General features: G+C 36.5%; 1 protein-coding gene across 2 annotated transcripts in view; it reads right to left on the reverse strand.

Annotated features, from left to right (window-relative positions):
- The window catches only part of sema5a (sema domain, seven thrombospondin repeats (type 1 and type 1-like), transmembrane domain (TM) and short cytoplasmic domain, (semaphorin) 5A), a 186,623-nt gene that overhangs the window by 41,200 nt on the left and 123,349 nt on the right, over nt 1-22,074 (reverse strand). For both annotated transcript variants that reach the window (XM_015392589.1, XM_015392590.1), the window contains exons 13-15: nt 18,576-18,757; nt 16,774-16,917; nt 10,641-10,788 (exon numbers count right to left, since the gene is read on the reverse strand). In XM_015392589.1, the coding sequence (XP_015248075.1) occupies nt 10,641-10,788; nt 16,774-16,917; nt 18,576-18,757 (474 nt within the window). The remainder of the gene's footprint in view (nt 1-10,640; nt 10,789-16,773; nt 16,918-18,575; nt 18,758-22,074) is intronic.

Here is a 22,074-nt window from a genome sequence, read left to right on the forward strand (position 1 = left end):
ACTTTTAATCTAGACAGACTATTCAAATAAAATGGTCCCATAAAAGAAGTACATTTCAGGCTATCTGAATAAATTGGAGGGGACTCAATCCGTTAAAAGGAAAAGCTCTTAAAAGCAAGTACAAAGGAAACATAATAAGACTGAATTGTAAGAAATATAGAGGCTCTTAACTGTGATGCAGTGTGGCAACTATATTGTGCAAAGTATTTTGAAGAAGATGGGTGTTATTAAGATCTCCTTTATTTTGGTCTTGACAATGCAAAGAGTAACTGAAAAGCCATGTTTAGACAAAAGGAAAAAAAAATGTTTTATTAAGTGTACCAAACAAGAGCTTAGACTTGATAAGTTAAAAGAGATACGTATAAGCTATCTCTTCTTAATAGGAAGTGTGACCTAATCAGTCAGGAAAATGTGGTCTTCCCAATTATCTTCAGGGATTGTCACTGATTGCCATAATGTGAAAGGTATTCAAAAAGGTGAAGAGCCTTTAAGATCTGGATAGCAACCACTAGTGGGTTGCATCCTTCTTTTCAAGTGATGAATCAGTAGCTTGTGCTCTGCATGTCCAGAAAGTGCTGTGCATCTCTGAGCTAATTTCCAAAGTAATTATCAAATAGGTGTACACCTATGCCCTCTATTAGCTAACATAGCCATTGGTTACCATGGAGATGGATGAAGACTAGAGGACAAACAATGCTGTCAAAGAAGTCTCCACGAGGGTTATGAAAAGTCCTCCTCCCGCTTGGGATGTTTGATCTCCCGACATTTCATATTTATATTTCTTTGTGTACATTTAATAGACAAGAGGGAGCTATATATATATATATTTTTTATTCTAAATGTTCAAACATATAAAATGACCAGTAAAAAAAAATTGTTAAATTCTTTCCACCTGCTTTTCATGTGAACCTTTTATTCATACCCTAAATATTCCCTCTTAGGCTTAAATAATAAATTAATAAATAAAAAACTGGTGTGAGGGAAGGTAGCAGCAGAATAATCACAACAACTTAATGGGCAAAGTATCAGCAACTGAAAATCCTAACTAAGCAAACAGAAGAGGGGACTGATTATCAAAAACAGTTTTTCATGGAATGAGTGTTGTAAATAAGAAAGTTCACTTAAATCCTATTTGCTGTGTATGAAAATTATGCTTGAATAAATAGAAGTTTTAATAGTAAATTGTTTCAATGAAAAAAATATATTAAATTCAGATTCAAAATGCAAATGCTAGTGGAAAGTTTATTGGTTTGTACAGCAATAACTGTACTTTACAGTAGCAGAGCATAGAAAAGTCTGAAAGAAAGAACAAAAACAATCTGTGCTGTGTTTAGGAGGGCTGTGAATAATGCATTTCAGAAATACAAGAGGTAGTAAAAATAATCATAACCTCAAAACACCCATACGCCCACAAAGACATAAAAAACACACATTTAAAAGAAATTTGCTGTGCTTGAGCAGTGGCTAGGTCATGTTTCACATGATACACCCTGCCTGCTGAGAATGTGTCCTCCTAAAGCAAAAAAACATTTTAGTTGAACTTTTCTTTTTTGTACATTTTCAGCTTCTTTAGGTCTGAATGCCATGATTTATGGTTTAAAATATAAAAGAAATGAATATTCCATCAGAGCGTTATTTTCAGAGTAGTAATTAAGCAAAGCTTTAACAGGTGGGAGGAGGAGGATGGCACTGGATTAAATTGGACAGCTATTTTTCAGCTCAAGTCCAGCTCATTCCCTCAGGAGACATGACAGTGAGCGGTATAGGCCTGCAGAGAGTGGACATTTTCTGCTGTGAAGCACTTTAACAGGCAGCTGTTTCAGAGGCAGGCAGCTTCATAATGGTTTTCTGAATGGAGCTCACGAGGGCAGGGTGGGATGCTGGAGCGCATCCTCACAAACAGACTGCATGGACGGTCAGTATATGCTAGACTGTGTCTGGGCTGTTTGTGTTTATGCTGCACTGTCAAGTTGACATCTAAGTAAAACTTCTATCTTGATACTGGCACTGAGATTTCATTTTTGTGTATGAAGCATGTTTTTTTTTTGGTTTATGCATAGATGTGTTGTGGCCAGGTAGCTCCTATCGCATTTTGTTTACATTCCCAGATCTTTCCAGCTATTTTTCTCGTTAACAAGGCTTATAAAAAGATCCAGCAAAAACATGAGATTGCTGTATATTTTAAAGGACAACCGGCCCTAAATCAAATAATTCAGCTAATAAATTGTATAGATACATATATCTTACACTGCTGCCTACATGTCCTGGGCAATTTTTTTTAATTTTACTGAAGATTTGTTGAAATTTTGCTGTCGTGTCTCAAACCATGTTTGGCTCCCTCCTCCAGTTAAAAACGGGTTAATGCATCTCATTTTTGCTGCAGGTTTAGCAGGGTGTGACCTCACTGAGGGAGAACTGATGTCAGCAGCTCTACCCTGGGCTATACAGTTTTCTGTTCTATTAGATCTCAAGAAATATGGGAAAAAAAGCTCTATCTTGGGCAGTCCCTTTTTGCCAACTCCTTCCTCCAACATAGGGTGGTCTGTTCAGTAATAGTAATTCTTATAATAATAATAGTTTACTTGTGAAAATTAATCAACAGTAGAAAATGCATCAAAATAGGATTTTTTGTTGATCAGTCACACAACTTAACAGCTGTTGGAAAAAAATGAACAGAAAAAGTATAAAAAAGCAGAGTTTGTCGGATTATTTCCACCGCTGACGTTAGTTCCATGGTACATCATGCAGAATGAGCACCTCTGCAGGGCGGGTGGATAGCATGACCAAACAGGAATGAGCAGCACGGCTGATACTGCTTAGCTTGTCTAGCAAATTACAGCACAATGATGCATTTTAAACATCTGACAGACTACTCGATAAAGTTTTTATTTTGTCTTCTCCACGAAAACTCACACTCATGACTCATCATGCTTTTGTCCTCAAAGATCCACGTTTAGCTCGTCAGTTATCATAAAAAAAGGAGCGTCAACGAAATAATTTTATCATAATCAACGTTGATGAAAACAACACTCCTACCGCTACAACTATTTTTTAATACCACCATAACAAATTATTTGACTGCATGTGACTGAAGTAGATTAATTCTCGTGTACCAAATAAATGTGGTACACAACAGTATTGTAGTTTGATTAATGTCTTTTTTCTTTTAAAGCAATTTTTATAAGCATTACAATAACCTGATTCTGTGTAGATTTTTTTCTCCACGCTATTATAGCATAAAAAAGGCTAATTAAAATACTGTACACTGAAGGTTTTTTTTATATATATATTTTCCAAAAAAGTGTCAAAAGTCTTGCAAAGCACTGAAGCTCTCAACATTTATAGGAGCAGGATGTCGAATGGACAGAGGAAAACACTGTATACAATTACCTCTGTCTAAGAAGGGAGGTATGGACTCTTGGGTGTCTCTGATGTGAGCGGGGGACATACTGTAAGAAGTCTCGTATCCTTATTAAAGTGACTTCACATCTTATTGGATCTGGTGAGCTGAGAGTGTGTGAGCTGCATGGGTTATTATAGAAACACCTCAGCTTACAGACCTCTGTGTTTATGTGCTGCCTTCAGATGAGAGACGTGGGAGTAAGCAATCCTCTGCATCTTTATCGGTTGTGGTGGAGTCCACCAAGACAGAGGCCTAATCTTCTTTAAGGTTTAGTGACACATCAGTTCAATTAGTGGCACCCATCAAAACACACTTTGTCAAACATTGGCTCGTCTCTTCTCTTCCTGAGTCTCCCACCATCAGTCTGGCTTCACAATGAAGCCCGTTGTTGCCCAGGAGAATGCCACACACCAACGCACACACAATGACTAACACAGAACAATATAAAAATGCACAAGTAAGCTCACACATCCGGCTGCGTGCACAAACATCAGGTGCTTAACTTTCATTTCACAGCCTGCCTGCCTGCATGACTGAGCTCCTTACAGGTAAATAGAACAGCTCTCAATTCCATTAAGCGGCTTTGCGCATCACCGGTTCTCTATGGCCTGAGTTTTAGTTATCTAATTCTACATGATAAATTCAGCATAATAGCACAGTTCTTTTTGATCCCTGGATTATGGGTGGATATTTTACTGTACACAGAAGGAAATAAAACTTGAGTGATATATTTTTCACGATCAGTAAAACAAGGAGCTAAAGCCTTTCATCCTAAAAAAAATATATGAATCAAAGCAAATACCAGTATAGCACTTTGAGTCAAGTTATAGCTCTTGACAAGATCAAGTTAAAAGTTTCTTCTCTGCAAAATCATTTTTATGAGAAACAGTAATGTTCGATAGTTTAGAAACTCATAAGAAATAAAGTAACTAAGCAAACAAAAGCTCCAAGTGTAGAAAAGACAAAGTTATTTTAGGTAAAATGCTCAAACATTTACATGTGTTATTGGTGTTCGTGATCTATACTAGGAAACTATCGATTACCAACACACAGCTCCCAGGCAATTTCTAAATTCTTATATTTCTCCTCCCTTAAGCTGCCTGCCTTAATTTGAAAACATCTCTCTGAAAAACCTGTTAAGAATTTCAATGTCTTGCTTTACTTTATCCAACCATCGTTTTTTGGTAGAACTGGGTAACTATTATATTATTTCCATATATTTTTGATTTAATTGGCCATTTAGCATTTAATTTCTATTCATTGTTTTGTAACTCAGGCAGTGATAATGCATCAAGCTTATGATATTGGGTTCATAAGAATAATCTGGGATTTTAACAATTTTTTTCTTAAAGATTTTGAGGGAAAAGCTAAAATGATCTGTATGAAATAAAAAAAAGCATTGTTTTTGGGAAAAAATTATAAATTAGCTTAACCCTGAAACATTATCAAAATACTCTTTTTCAAATTTAGAAATAAGATTATGACTATACTGGCATTTGTTGAAAATAAAACAACTAAGAACAATAGGCAAAACATACAAAAAAACATACACTACACATTTTGCATTTAAGATGTAGTTTAAAAATATTGGGGGATTTAAAAGCAGAGTGCTTTCAATGCAAAATAAAAAATAATTTTAAAGAGCAGGGTCCACCGCCAACCTGCACAGATGTATTAGAAATGTTCATCCTGCCGGGCAGTTAGACATGTCCAAGACTCTTTCAAATGTTATACAGAAAAGATGATTTTTTTTTTACATTGTCAGAACATATTTTTAGATGCAGATCTATTCTTTACAACAAATTGTACAGGGTACACCAAGTACATGCTATGCTATTGCGTTACAAAATAAATTATTTAAAAAAAGGACATAATTATTTGTTTCCCTGTATTTTCTTCTTCATGTATTTCGATGACCCATTAAAAAGACCTAAATAGTTGGGGGATTTTAATCCAAATAACTGGCAAAATAGAAAATTGGAATATTTAAATAATAGTAAGCTGCAGCCCTAGATATTATCTAAGAGTTTGTGATGATGATGTCGACTAACCACATTTTCATTATTCCTTACTTTCTATTAAAACAATTATATCCATAACTTTTCCTGAGCTTAAGCAGCTCCATCTCTGGTATCGACATCACGTATTAGTATGAAAAGATGTAAATGTTCATCTAAAAAGCAAGGGATTTTATTAGCCTGCTGAGTTTAAAAGCACGGCATTGAAATATGCATTTCTAACATTTTATTCAGCCAGTTTTGGATTGTGACATTGCAGACACTGAAATTGTGAAAGTTTAGAAGCCAATATATTGTGCAGTTTAACCCTCAGTCCAGTTCATATTAGTTCTGTCTGTTGTTTCAAATTTAGATGCTCAAATGCAGTCAAAATTGCCTAAAATAGACAGAATAAGGCTGGAAGGTAATGAGATAACAACCACACCTGGTCTGCAAGTACAGATTAACCAGCTATTTTAAATAAGTGTTTACATAAATGAATATTCTTTCCTATCACATTTCACTCCATTTATTCCTTTTTTGGGTTAAAGACTATTTTTAGGCAGTAATGGCCTTTATTTTTGTTGGCAGACAGACAGGAAATGGGACAATAGGGAGGCAGAAGAGCTGCAGCAAAGGATATCAGGCCGAGACGTGAACCTGTGACGGTGGCGTTTAAGACCAAAGCCTCAGTAGATGGGTTGAACGTTTAACCTCCGCACTTCCGCTTCCCCCATATCAACTCCCTTTTCAACATTTTCAAGGTTATCTTTGACATTCAGTTGATTATGCCCTCTAGACAGTAGAATACTTACTTTTGCCTTGCTTTTTAAAATTGTTTTTGAAATCATTAAACAAAACTGATTCACTTTTTACACAAAAATTTTGTTCTTCCTTGCTTTATCTAAAAGTTAATGACCTTGTTTTCTTTGTTGCACCATATTTCCTTAGTAATCAGAAAGGAAACTATGGGGTTTTATGTAAAGCATATAAGGTACATGTTCATCCCTAACTCTCTCAGTGCATCATTGTAAGAGAATCACATGCAAAATTGTTTATGTCAATACGAAGACTGCATACAGAGCAATGTGTCACTGCTCCAGGGAACTAGTCTGAGGTGACTGGAGGTAAATTCATGTTCTCTCTTGCATCAATATATCAATCTTACTGTAAATGAAGTTTACAAAGCACTGCAGCTTAGATCTGTGGGCACAAAAATTTAAAAATATGTGAAAGGAATCAATCGCACAACATTGTCCCTTTAATTATGCATGCTACAGCATTAAGTATTCGACACAGTAAGGTTGTTCAATGTGAGTAGTGTCACCTCTTTTTAAACCAGAGTTTCACTTCAGCTAGTCTTTGTTTTGTTGTGGTGGGAGCTCCCAGTGGAGAATGTATGAGGAATTAAAAAGATGTTGGTAAAAAGAATTCACATCATACATCCACTTCCAAAAAGTTTCAAAATGTGTGGACCTTTTAAATTCTTTCTCTGACAATTCAAAACACAAAGATTGTTGTGTTTTATCTGTGTCTGCTAGTGTCTTTCAGCCACCTAGAGCTCAACACAGGTGGATGTTATGGTAGTAATATGAGCAGGCATGTTTACACAAACACATTTCCATACAGCATTGTCAACCTAAAAGATCATTAGGATCTTTAAACTAAATAACAACCTATTCAAATAAAATTGCTGCAGGTCTCTGATTTTATTTATTTGGATACCCCTAAATAAAGCCCAGTGCAATCAGTCAGCTACCTTGAGATGTCCTAAAAGGATCAAACATCAGTGTGCAGTCATGAAACTGAATGGGCCTGATCTTTACAAGGATTCTCTCTGTCTTAAAACAGTTGCAAACATCTTTGTATGTGCGGAGTAGATCTTCAAAGCAATGATTTGTGTTTGCAATTCAGCCACCCAGTGTAGACCCTTCTTTTGCATATGCCTTTACAAACTGAGATGCAAAAATATCTGCAGCTACTGATCTATACTCAATCAAATAAATGGAATTTAAAATAGTCCCTTTGTCACAATCTCTGCAGGCCTTATCTAATTGATATGACATATTTTTACTTTTCTCATTATTCTTAGGATATTTAAACAGATAAATCTATTGTAGTCCATAGCTAACTGATCAGTATCAAATATTTCCGTTGGCTCTCTTGAAGTAAACTGATGTATTTGCTCATCATTATCTCAATTACCTTTAATATAATATTGTAAAATACATTTAATAAAATGTTTCTTTGATTGGAGCGAATAAGCAGCTATACTGAGGTACCAAAGCTGTCTCAAGTTCCCCCACACAAAAGGGTGTTTGTGAAGTCTGTATCCAATTACCACTCCACTGGCTCAGACCGACCTAATTAAGCACATATCACAATGGAAGATGACAAGGAGCCGATGAGAAAACAAAACAAAGGTAAAGGGGACACAAACCCAAGCATCCAAAACTAAGAAGAAAGACATAATCAAGCCAATATTTCAGTGTAGTGAGAAAGGTTTCCACTGTGTTTGACCTTCAGTTGCTTGACACCTCTAAAAACTGTCTCTGGAATAAACTGCTCACTTTATACTGCAGATCTATGTAACAAATGATAAAAAAAAGTGACAAGAAAGGACGAGTATTCTCTTTTGGGATTAAAAATGAAAAGATTATTGGGATATCCTCATGTTTGAAAAATCAGATCTGTGGTTATGAGTTGAGATGCTAAAAAAATGTGTTATGCCAGGATGATTCTGGCTGGATTCTAGCTATATGTCGCTTGTATGTAATCAACATGTGAGATTGGAGAAACAATTGAAGAAAACAGTAGAAATCGCAGAACAGTGGAATCCATCTACCAAAGTAATTTAAAAATTAAACTGAGCATGTATCAAGGAGATGGCAAAGGAATCCAGAGAAACACCAGAAGTACTGTACGGAGGGCCGTGCAGGTAGGCTGTTAGGCCCTGAGCCAATTTGAAATTAGTAAGGCACTGCTCTTTGAGATGGACGCGTAATAACACATAAAAAGAGGTGGATTTATGCGTGACCCATTTTAGTATGACTGGCGCATGTTAAATTTTATGCACCACCTATCTAGGAAAACTTATAGCTACATGAACATATGGTCCATAAATATCACAACAATCAGCTCTTGGAATTAAATCACTTCATGTCACTGTTGGATGAAATGAAGACGCTTTATAAATCAGGTCAGCACAGTCACTATATTTTTGGCATCTTATAATCTTTGACACAAATAGCTCGGAACGCTTTCAATTTTCTTTATAGCTATAAACATTTTAATTGCACAGTAACTCAAAAGGGTGAAAAAGCCTAATGCACAGAAACTGTTCATGACAGGTAGTTAAGATAGTCTGTCTCTGACAGGCCTGATGAATTAATCCAGCAATCCCAGTAGTGACTTGTTGAATTTCTTCCTTTTTTTTAAATCTTTTTATATTTTCTCAGAACCCGATCGGTGCTTGCAAAATCGGGCCCATTCTCCTATTTTCCTCCTTCCTTAGGGAGGTGTAATGACATTGCACACTGAGCTTCATAAAAACAGTAAAACTTGTCTGTGATGCTCCTTTGATTCCTATTGTTAGGAATCCAGTTTGTGTGGGTTGTGTTTTTTGTGTTGTTCTCTCCCTCCACCGCCAGGTGGCACCCGGTTCTCGTTGGTCTTCCCACACACCTGCGGCTGATTGGCTCATTACTGAGGACTATTTGAGCAGTGGGCTGTCACTACCTCAACGCCAGAGTGTTTGCCAGTTTTGGCCTTCCTGCAAGCTGGATGTTTGGCCTTCTTTCCTTGGAAGGATTGTTTGAGTTTCACACTGAGCAGGGGATTAATCTCCAACAGTTCCGTTCTAGTCCTCCTGGATTTCCAAGTGATAGTCCGCTCAATAGCTCCTCAGGATCCAACAAAGTCTTAACCTGTCCGCCCTCCAATGAATCTCTACCTCTGGATAAACCCACACTTACTGGATTCTCGGAAGAAAGTCTTCTCCACTAACGTGAGTCCCGTTTTTTCTGTATCTCCCGCCATTATTCAAAGTTCCCACAGTTCCTGAACTAACCACTGATACTTCCCTTCCCTCTTCCAGTTCCGGTTCACCAGCACACTGAGTTTCTTGAATCCAACCCCCGCTTACCTTATCAATAAACCTGTTAAAACTTTAACCCTGGTTCTCTGAGTGGTTTACTGCATAATGCATTACTGTGTAATGCAGCCAGATAATGTCTCACCAGCATGTCTACTCTGAATGACCATGCTTTATAACACTATAACGCTACTGAATAAAAAAATAACAAGAAAACATCTTAAAGTAAAACATTTCATTACCAGACACAGAAAACACTTAATGGCCCATTACCTCTTCCGTTGAGGCCAAGCTGGTTTATATTTCTCTTTTTTTTTTTCTTTTTTTTTTTAATAAATGACGTTCTCGTTTGAAAATGTGTTATTTCATATTCACTCTATATATTTAAGATCCAAATTAATTTCAATATTTGAAACATTTAAGTCTCATCCACAGGTAGAACTAAAGAAATCTATAAAGGGAGACATTTTTTCAATGAATTGTAAGTGCCATCCAAGAATATAAAAGCCTCAATTCACTCTTTAACTCCACATAAGGACTTTAAAGTGCAAATGTAAATCCTGCATTTACAGTTGAAATAATCCTCCCCCCCTTAACCAATGAACAACCAAGTCTCTACTACTTTTCAAAGAAAATCTGCAGACAAAAATACATTTTAAGCATCCTGTATATCCACAAGGCCCTGACCCATATTCTTTAATCCACTTTTGAGTAGGATGTGAGAAACTATCATGTTCCTTCCCTCTCATTCTTACCAGGACTGTGGATAAGGGAATGTGTATATGGAAAACAGAAACCAGAAATAACCCAAGTGTCACATCATTCTTTCATCAAGGCTTGTATTTCAACCTTGCATTGCATCATCTGAGCTCTGTGGCGGAAAATAAGCCTATTCATATGCATAGTGACTACTAAATGCATGTGTGTCTGTTTGTGTGTATGTTTCATTAAATAGGTCTTGGTAATAAATCTGATGGCTTGGCAGCGCTGTAAAATAGAGCTGGGGGATTTGGTCATGTTCATTGTTCCAGTTTCATCACTTCAGGGTGTTCCTTAGATCAAATGGTTTAGAATCAAGTGTCCTAATAGCCAAAGAGGAAAGCAAGTAAAAGATCATGGAAAAATAGCATAACTTTGCCAGACATACCTGACCACACCCTGGACAGTCATCGCCATTCTCACAGGTTCTACGTCGTGATTGGATGCCTCCGCCACAGGGCACATTACAACGTTCCCAAGACGACCAGGCCGACCAGTACACATGAGGAGGGCAGGGCAGGTGTTCATTACAGTACCTTAAGGGGAAAATGGTAAATTATACCAAAGGATAAGTTTAGTTCTTTATTCAAGCTATCACACTGAGAACAAGATGAACTTTCTAAATGGAAATCAATAATGAACAACAAAAAAAAAAAAAAACAACTAAAACATCAAATCATTATCTCTGAAAGCATAAAAATATAATATCAGTAGGAAATATGAAATCTACTACTCAGAATTGATTTGCTTCTGAGAAACTATGTTATCTCTGAATAAAGTAAACATCTTTGTCAGCTTGTAGATGTGTGCAACAAAATGTTTACTCTGGATATTAAATTTAGATTATGGAACAACTAAGGACAAATGTTTTCACCCTGCTAAATACTGGATATTTATTGACACAGTTTTTCTTTGGTTTAGCCCATTTGATCATTAAATCCTAGGGTGTGACAATTCCGGAACTGTGTTTCAAAAAAGATAATTTCAAGAACATTTCATACAAATCAAAACTATCTAAACTAACTAGCTTTCTTGATGTTTACTTTGGTTGACTGTTGTCTTCTCTTTCCTGGGATGTTCTCTGTTTTCTTTCCCACTCATCTCATACAGGTGTGGGAGCAGACTTTTTAGGAGGTACTGTAGATCGTCTGTGTTGTCCGTTTTTGCTGTTTTGTTTTATTTTCTCTCTTTTAATGTGAACCTTGCTGTCTCCATCTCTGTCTCTCTCCCATTAGCTCTTTTTTCACCTCCCTTTCCATTTCAGTTGTATATGATTCAACTCAGTATTTTCAATAAAGCTTCATATTTAAGTACCAAGCAGAACCTTATGGAAACGACCCTAATGTTGTGAAAGCAAAGCTGTTGAGCTATCTTATAGATGTGGAACATTGATTTCCAGAGCACAAACAAAGAAAAAAAATCCTTTTAATGGTCTGGTTGCTGGTGCAACAGTTTAAAAAAAAAAAACCTGTGAGAGCTTTATGTGCATTTCAACTAACATATATTGCATGTTATTGCACTTAGGTGTAATACGGCAGAAGAAAAAAATGCATTCCTTTTTTGTTAGTCCAAGCTTATATGTATCATTTTTTCTGTTTTTGCTTACATTTTCACTTGATTATTATTGTCTACAATGTAGACATTCCTGTTACATAATGTCAAGACAGAGTATAACTCTGTGTGTGTTGACAGCAAACTTATAACATACTGTAGCAAATTGCTTTCTCTTAAATGTGAGATACTAGTGTCCAATCTAAAATTCTGCATATTCGCACCATATATATTTAATGCTCTGAAAATCCATATCAATCCGTTTTCTTCTCCGGCATTTGGTCTCCGGTTTGCATTTGACCACTGCTGCACTTTAGTGAATGGAAATGTTATGAAAATTGTATGAAACAATATTTCGTTTTGTATATGCTCTGCGTTCTTCCCTTTATTTAGCAAAGAAAAAAGGGTGCTGGAAATGTCTCATATTTAGTTAGCCAGTCATAACCCAAGAGATTTTAAGTCAGATTTCATGAGCCCATCTAAACAAACTCAAAACAGATATGTTCTAGAAGTTCCCTGTTAAAGAAACATTTTTTTCCCCATCATTTTAAGAAAATGCTCATGGGGATTGCCTTAGGCTTAGGGGAGGACTTTAATCCTTTGCACTTCACACTGGTTTGTAAACCCCTCCAGTGAACATTAAAAGTATTGGCTGGTAGGCTGCTACATAATTTCATCATCTGCATTAAAAAGACCACGAGATGATCAAAGTAGAGAATCATCTGTTCATTACTACATCATGGGATCCCATCCAAGAAAACAAATAAGCAAATCAACAACAAGGCATAGAGTGTTTCCTGACCTGTATACAAGCTTGACTTTGTGTCGAAAATACAGACACAGCTCTAGCTTTTGCTTTATAGGGACTGAAAAACTCATTAAAGGATTGCAGGACTAGAAAGTTGTGGCAGAAGAGATAAAAGTCAGACAACTCATGCTGGATATCTTCATTCTACTACTCAATATCTGATAAGCCAAAAACAACAAGTTAATTTGACTGTTTCTTTTTGGAAAATTATCCTAATCTAAAATTACCATTAAATCTTGAGAACAATGTGGTTATTACCCCACTAATCCTTTTGAATTGACTGAGAATTTAAAAAGGATTCTGCAAAAACAGTACTCTTAAACAAAAACAAACTTCTTTCATAGCCAGGAATACGCATGGTCCATGTCTGAGCATATGAATGTATTAAACCACCAGGGACTCAGCTTGTCGCATAAAGCTATAACCATATAGTTCAAAAAGTTCAGAAAAGGAAAAATATATCACAAGTCTAAATGATTGTTTGCATAACTCATTGACATAGGCTCATAAACGCCCAGGAGACACATGCATCATCTTTAATTACATTGTTTTACGAGGCAGTATTACAGCAATGTCTAAAATACTTTAATTGCTTAGTTTTCATTATAATTTATCAACAGAAACTTGCAAGGCTTATTAGAACCATCTAGTTTATTTGCAGCTTTTACAACAGCTATAAAACAGCTTTAATAGCTGTCTTTCTTTGTGCTGTGGTGAGAGTTTGAATTCTTATGCTCAAAATAAGCTTTGGTCAATAAGCTGCACCATTTCCTCCTCAGACTCAGTTAAGCTGAACATTTCTGTGGCAGTATTCCCAAATCTTCATCACTATTCATAGCAACTCAAACAAGACATATTTTCCTGTCTGAATGTGGGAATCTTCTGAGTGGCTTTTTGCTCCACCAATCTTCACTGTGTCAGTGGGTTGATACATGCCAGAGTGAGAAAGTGGCAAAGTGAGGACAAGTTGAATAAAATCTGTCCAATGCACACTCAGAATCACATTTGTGATAAAAGGCTTTTATGTGGTCAAAATATCCCTGCAGGGATGCACCGCAATAATACAATAAAAACATCAGCAATCAAGGCAGCCGAGATTAACTTAAGCTTCAGAATTATCCTCATACACACACTAATCACACAAGTGAGTGGCTTCACTCCATCTTGTCTTATACTTATTCTTCTCCTCTAAACACACAGGGCTGATCAGAGAAAAACGGGGCTAATTACCCGGTATAGGCTGAGTAAGCAGCGTGGACGCTGTCAGTGTGCTGAGGGAAAAGCCAACAGAAGGTTCATAAATGCAGGCATTAACAATCCAGATTTAAGCCAGCAGAGCTGCTGTGTGTGCTCACTTTCATAGCATTTGCCCTAACTTTAAAGGTTTTTGCTGCTGCAGACAATTGGGACTGAACTTATCAGAAGCATGTTTGGCAAAAGACCAAAGAGCCTTAAAAAGGAGGTTTAACATTTTCCCCTTCAATATTCTTTTGCATTTGACTTTGTCTGTATACTGCTTCATGTATTGACATACAGCTTGTGTGTTTGTCTACATCTGAATGGGGAACTTGAGGCACCAATTCAAAACAAGTATTAAGTGAGCAACCTGAATGTGTTTGAAGGGGGACTGGCGAAAGAACAAGATTTTCATAACAGAAAAAAAAAACTTTTTTTAAGGGAAGCGGACATAAAGCCAGTCCCTCATGACATGCAGACTGATCCCTGTGCTTGTTATTGTCCCTGATTACATACATGGCTGACTTCAAATAACAGATATGGTGGAATATTTCGGCCATGATAACAAAGGCTGAACAAATGTTTTTCTAGTGAATGCAGGGATCGAAGCACATATTTATTTACACATCCTCTGTTTGACTTACATGCTTGCATTCTCTCTGAGCTTAGACCAGGTTCTGAATACACTGCTGTGTACGGTGGGTACACAGCCGATAAGCTGATCTGAGAGATATGTAGGTTGTTCGAGGAGAGAATCAGCTCAGGTAGGTATGTAGGTGTCAGACTATTTACAGGTTTAAATACAAAGAATTTTGAAAATGGTGTGGCACCCAATGCAAGGATTTGGAAAGGAGACAAATCTTTGCTGAACCTATGCATCATAGTCAGAGATTTCTTAGACTCCAACCCTAAGCAATGTGCTATGCTGCATTAATTGCAAAAAATAACCTGCCACAAAGGCTTTCTTGCTGATGAACACAATGAGCACCTCTAAGCCTGAGTAGTCGACTACAGTACTCTGCTGGGAAACAAATGTGCATTCTGCACTGTAAAAAAGTAAAAACAAACAAACAAAAACCCTGAGCTATACACACAGATACACACGTACAGTATGGCTTATCCCTTTTATTTATCCTGCAAGCCCACAACCCTACAAAAAGACAGTGAAAGATCACCTGATGCATAAAGATCTCTGTAGCGTGTGGCAGGGAATACAAACACCGACAAACTACAAAGGAAACACTGTCACCAGGTCCAGCTATGCTGAAGCCTCAGTGGCAGAGCGGTTACACCACTTTTTATCCAGATTTGAAGCGGACAGACCTGCAACACATCTGTTACCTGCTCTTCTAACTTCTACCACCCACGCACTCACGCTAAAGGAACATCAGGTAAGAAGTATGCTAAAGGCAGCCAACCCTAGGAAGGCAACAGGACCTGTCTGAGTGCCTGGTAGGGTCTTGAGCTCACTGGGATCCACACCAGGATCTTTAACAACCACCTGCCACACAGCGAAAGCATTAAGAGCAAGCCAGAAAGTGGCTCCACCTCCAGGTGAGCAGTAACTAGAATGGGACAGCAACCAAGCCAACGCCTGTCACTATAATCCCCGAACGGGCAAACAGATGAACAAAAACAGACCGATACTTAGAAAACCACAGGAAGCCTCAAAAGAAATACAAACATTACACAACACACACAAAAAAAAAAGGAAAAAAAAAGATAACTAAAAAAGGTGAAACTAAACATCTAAGGAAACAAGACACGAAACAGAAGGGCTGAAGCAAGAGGAAAACAGCACTATAAGCGGCGGAAACGGCGAGCGGAAAAAGACCGGAGAGAAAACACTGACAAAGAGCAGAATAAAAACATCAAAAAAGCCAAACAAAAGAAAAAAAAAAAAACCAAAAGACCACAAATTGAACAGCAAATAATCAACACATTTAAGAAGTTAAAAAAAAAACAAACAACCAAAAAAAGGACCAAAAAATTTACCACGCATCTAAAGCCACCCTAACATTCAACAAAAAACAACAAAAAGAATACAGAGCCAAAGTATGCCAGAACCCACAAACCGGAAGAAAACTGAAAAAAAGCAGGCAACAGAGAAGGGAGGGAAGAAGGACTAAAATAAAAACCTTTTTTTGCTGTGTAGTAACAAAGAATATGGGTAAAAAGGTATTAAAAAGCATCAGGGTTCAAAAGTCATCCAAAATAATAGGAATGTTGCTTGTTTAAAAACAGTACACACCTCTAAAGCTTTTGCTAGAATTGTTCTTAAATTCAGCCAAGAGTGGACAAAATTTTTTTTTTGACATCTAGAGCAAACCAAGTGGAAAAAAAAACAAAAAGGCCCTGACCTTTTCTAGTGGTGTTGCTTTGTTGACATCTCTTATTGCTTCTTCACCTGATTTCCCCCTTCATTCTTTTTTTTTCGAAACTTGAAAATACAAGCATCTTTAAAAAGGCTGACTCTTCTACACTAAAACTTTGAGTTATGAAGTTGCTTGTCTCTGAAAACTGGATAATTATCAAGGCACAATCCCACCTTGCATCTTCTCTAAGTGGCTGTCAAAGAGTTGAACATATAAAAGGGCACCAATAGGGAAAACTAAGTCGTGACCAAAGTATGATTCCTTACTGCAGGTTAAAAAGAGAAGAATTGCTGTTTTATTTGTATTTCTTTTACATCAGGAAACTAAATTTGTTAACCCTGTATGCATCATAACCTGGAAATTTAAATACAATTATTTGCAAAGCTCTAGTCCTACTTCCACTCTTTTAAAGTGATTTTGGAGAAAAGTTATAATGAAAAGCTCTCTGTTACCCTTAAAGGTCACAGGTCAATTCAGCTTTCAATGAAGATTTCTGCCAAGATGTAAAACTTTTGCACACTACCACATAAGAACACCGTTGTAGTTCTTACCTCTCCTCACGGTTCTGTCCTACACACACTCTACCGCCATGGCGAGGGGTTGGGTTACTGCACGAGCGTTGACGCACCTGGAAGCCTATGCCACAGCTGGTGCTGCAAGGCGACCAGGAGGTCCAGGGAGTCCAAGCTCCATTTCTGTGGTGATTAACAAAACAACATCAGTCAGAACCTAGCCAGACATACATTAAATAATGGATTCTTTCCATGAAAAGGAGAATTTTGAAATTTAACTGGAACTTACTATGAATATTTAATGGAGAAAAAAAAAAAACTGTGTTAATCAAGCTGTAGTTATACATCTCAGAAAAAGATGTCACATAGTACCACACAGATAAATAAAAGTGATAAGACACAAGTTTGTTCACACAATAGCTCTTGAAAATAACATGGCTGCGGTGGATGTAAACACTTACATGAGATATTGCCATGGTTCTAAAGCTTATCGATCAACATTGTGAACTAAATGCGAAAAATACTCGTTTTCCTCATGAATCCAAAAATATGTTGCACCATCTTCCTTCAACTTCTTCTGGTTACGAGGCAGTGAGTTCCTACTGCTAATCACATGTGAATGGTCTGATGTAAAAAAAAGTATGTCCATTCACTTTTTTGGAAATGTAATAATTTCAAGGCCACCAAATAACCAGTAAAGTATTTTTCGTAATTAGAAATTGCACAGTTTATTGGTTATTTGGAACACATCTAATTTATAACAAAATTCTGTGTTACAAAAAACAAGGATAATGAATAATTTTATGCGAGTCTAACAGTCTCACAGCCTTTTACTATGTTGACCACTGAACAGCCAGATTGATATTGTTAACTATTTTAATGCTCTATTTAACATTTTCAGGGACCGGGCTTCTATGAGAATCCTAATTCACACAATGGTTGTTAAAGGCAGAGATTGCGCAGTCTTTTGAGATACCTGAACTTTAATCTATTTTTCTGATATTTTGCTGTAACTGTGACTCAAACTCTTTCCTTATAAACTGACAAGATAATCAAATAGGGTTCAAATGAGCAAAACCGTTTATAATTAATAGTCGCACAATGGAACGCTAAAGAACTCTAATGCATGGTACATCCTAACATACTTTAATTAGATTATTGAGAAACACAAGGCACCTTACAGATATTTATAAGGAAAAACGTTAACACCTCAGTCAGTTTATCCTGTTGCCATGGCTACAGTAGCAGCCAGTCAAAATGGCCCTTCCCCATCCAATGCCAGCCACATGGCAGCCCACTTCCCTCCAACTCCCAGCAAAATTCCCTCCAACTTCCACCCTCTGGAGTGACCCCCTCCTTCTCCTGGGCATGCACAGTTTTTTAATCCGTCTCCACCCTTCCACTGAATTACAGGGTCTGACCAGGAGATGACGCTTGCCTTTAGATCTTAATGCCCACAAATCATGACAGAAAGAATATTTTAATCTTTGTGATTGATGTTTAAAGAGGAATTTTAGGGGACCAGCCAAGGGCCCATCAAGGGGCTACTACTGTAGTTGTCTTAAAAACTGCAGATCTGTAATAAGACTAGGATGATCAACCCTGCAGAATCACTTGAAATCAGCATTCTTTAAAATCAGCATTTAACTTCGAGTGTTGAACCTTAAATGAAGAAGATTCATAAATCTCCAAAATCCATCCTATTACTGAAAACCCGGAAAAACATAATGAAAATCTGACACTGAACAATTATATGGTGTTGATCCTGGATGACTGAATGTGAGCAAACAGGAAATCTGTTTTCAAAGATAGTGAGGAGAACTAGAACTTGAATAATATACCTGGAGCAGTTGGCAACTTCAACACTGATCCCATAGCACTTCTGGCCACCACATTGAGGGGCGGGGTTATCGCAGGCTCGTGTTCGACAAAGACAAGCCCCTGCGCTGCCTCCATCGTTGTGGGTGCAGGCGGACCAGCCTGACCAAGCACCAAAACCTCCATCGACCGTGACATTACGGACCTGTCAGGAACAAAAACAACAGAGAATAAAACATTTTAGAAGCTTTTTTTTTATTATGTTTTTTTTTTCTCTCAGATATTGACTATTTCATTGGTGTGGCTTCCAGAAACATGTACTGTATCTCTGGGAGATCTGTCTCACCAGAGGATGGAAAGAAAAATTATTTTTACTAAAATACATAAAAAAAAAAAAAAAAGAATTGCACATAATCTGCTGCATGTCAAAAATTGAGCAGTTGTCTGCAATAATCATTGGGTAAGACAGAATCTGCTGCAAGGTATAGTGAAATTACAAGAGACCCTGAATATGCAGTCAAAAAAAACCCATAACAGGGTATCAATGAATATATATATTAAGCAAAATAGACATAAACTGTGAATACCTGATATTACAAAGGCAAATAATTACAAGTGTGATGTCATGGTTGTATAAGCCCAACTACAGAGATTCAGGAATATGAATGACTTAAGGATGGTTTTTAAAATGCAAAAAAAAAAAAAAAGAAAAGCCCTTTTCACATCAACAAAAGACGGCATGACTATTATCTGCTTTGGTAGAAGCATAATAATATCTGGCCTCTGCTCTTAGTGGTAATTGAATTTTGGCGTGTGCCTAAATGAGTAACGCTTGGACGAGGCTCGTAACATCTGCAACAATGGGCAGCCGAAGAAGTTAACAGCTACACAGAGCCAGCAAATAAAGCCAATATTGTGTGTTTCACCCCAGGCTGCTGCTGTAAACAGCTAGGTAGTTGTGTATTTTCCAAAAATACACTATATATAGCATGGATTTCAACAAACAAATAAATGAAATTGTTTTTTATAGTGAAGATCAATTTTTTTTTGCTTCTTTTCTAATGATAATGAGGATAGGTGTTTCTGTATTTGAATCATTTTTAGATTATAATGGGAAATTAATTGCAAATACTAAGAGAAACATGTGTTTTTTTATTTTTACAAAGTTTAACATGCAGAGGTGGAAATAGTAAAAACTAAAAAAAATGTGTAACAGATTTCCATTGTACCTTAGTCAAAATATGTAAGTCATTCCAAACCAACTAAAGCTAAATATGAAAGTTTGTTTCACTTTTTATCTAAGAAAGTAAAATAAACATTTGCACCTTTCTGCACATATATAAGACTGTAATGCCAGATGGCACTTGTGAATTCACTGATAAAGCACATCTACTCTCTCTGCCTACACAACACTTCTTAGTGTTAAAAAACCTTGGCTGGCTTTTAACTTTAGACCACCACTTTCCAGAAGTATACAGCCAAGCAGACGCTGGGCCATTTAAAAAGTCTTTGCAAAGTGTTAATGGACTCATACAGAGTGAAACATTAACTGTGATTTTCTTTTGCGTTGTATGTTGAGTTGTGTAAACTATATATAACTTATTTTTCTTGTGTGACTTTAGTTGCGGTATGGCAGGCCAATTTCAATTCATGATTTAATGCTTATAAGTAAAACAGCAATATTGTATTTTTTTATGTGTTATGACAAATGATTGACATTTACATCCTTTTTTTCCCCAGAACACACAGGAGACACTTTATCATTTTTGCATGGAAATGTGCCTGGATTTGCTTTTGAAATCTGAATTTGGCTGATAGATTGGATATCCCTGCAGTGTTATCTTGAATTAGTGGGAGACAATTAAAGGATGTATCTGGCAAACATGGTAAAGGTTTTTCATTTAGCCAACTAAAAGGCCGATGAAGTCTGAGTTGCAGTTCCTTTTTTGCAGCTTTATTGAAGTTCAGGCTGACCTTAAGATGAACTAACTCAAATATCCATCTATCTGCAAATAATCTTTTTCCATGTTGAAAGATAGACTTCAAGTAGCCCTTATGAACCTTCCCAAATTGACAGGCATTAAAAATGTCTCTCCTTTGACACCAACTGATGTCCTTGATCTTTGGCACAATAATGCTCCATACCTGCCAACTTCAAAATTGTGTTCAAGATGTGCAAAACTTTACTAATTTGCTTATTGTTATTTTTCATTTCATGTTAACATCTGGAAGAAAGGCAAGGACATTTTATTTGTAAAGCTCAATTCAGTACATGGACAATCCAAAGTGCTTTACATGTTTTAGATAATAAAATAGAAGAAAAACAAAAGCAGAATAAAAATAAAAACATCTGTAAAGGAAATAAAACAATTAAACCACAAAAAAGCAGGATAAAAGCAAGTAAAAAAAAAAACATGATGAAAGCTGGTAGAGAAGAAAATAAAACTGTTGGATCACAACCTTAATGTAATAATACCCCAGTTAGCTGTTAAACTGCAACACTCAAAGGCAGCTTTAAACAAATGGGTTTTTAACTTGACTTAAAAAAAGAACTCAGGCTTTCAGAACTTTTACAGTCTTCTGAGAGTTTGTTCCAGATAAGTGGAGCATAGGAATTAAGGACTTTTTTTCATCCTAATAATCAATAAAAGCTCATTTATTTTAGAAGAAAACAGTTAAAACTGGCTGCATCTTGTAACTGAAATTGCAACAGAAGAAAAAGTTTGGAATAGGTTCTGATTCTTTCTCTTCTGTTCATGGATGGATAAAATGTTACTAAGCATACACTTGCTGTTTTTAGATTGAGGACCTGACTTGGGTTACAAAAACTGTTCATGTTTATGTTAAACTAGGCAAATATTGTTTCGAGACCTGCTTCATACTTAAATATGAAGGCAACATAAACAGTATCAATCCCCTTGTAAATATTACAACTAGCAATTCATATCGGCAACCCAAAAAGCATAATAAATGATGCAATGCAAATAACAGAGTTGAGCTCATTTTATTATTTCACTGTCTTTATTTTAACATGGCTATTTATGCACATAACTGCAAACATTATTTACCCTTCCTACCAAATGATTATTTTCTGAGAGGCTGAGTGTCAAATGAGCTTTTCTTGTAAATTAGGTTGACAGACGACAATAGGGAAATAGCAAGTATCACTCAAATAAAAATAAGTGTAACAGAATGTAAAATCACCCCAAAAGAAGAGAAATAAATGTTGTTGCAAGATTCTTCGCAGATATTTTATTCAAGCCAGAAAACCAACAAGGCTATGCTATATCCAGTCTGTACCAACTTATCCTTCCAGGGATCTGATCTGTTTTTGAAGCAATCATGGGATGAGAGGCTGGATAGAGCAACACAAAGACACACAGGATAACGGAGCACACTGATATGACCACCTTAGAGCTAAAAATGAAGTATTCATGTATATTTGGCCTTCAAATATCGGCTTGAACTATATATATATATATATATATATATATATATATATATATATATATATATATATAT

The sequence above is a fragment of the Cyprinodon variegatus genome, unplaced genomic scaffold, assembly GCF_000732505.1.
Source record: "Cyprinodon variegatus isolate N-32 unplaced genomic scaffold, C_variegatus-1.0 Scaffold597, whole genome shotgun sequence".
NCBI lineage: Eukaryota > Metazoa > Chordata > Actinopteri > Cyprinodontiformes > Cyprinodontidae > Cyprinodon > Cyprinodon variegatus.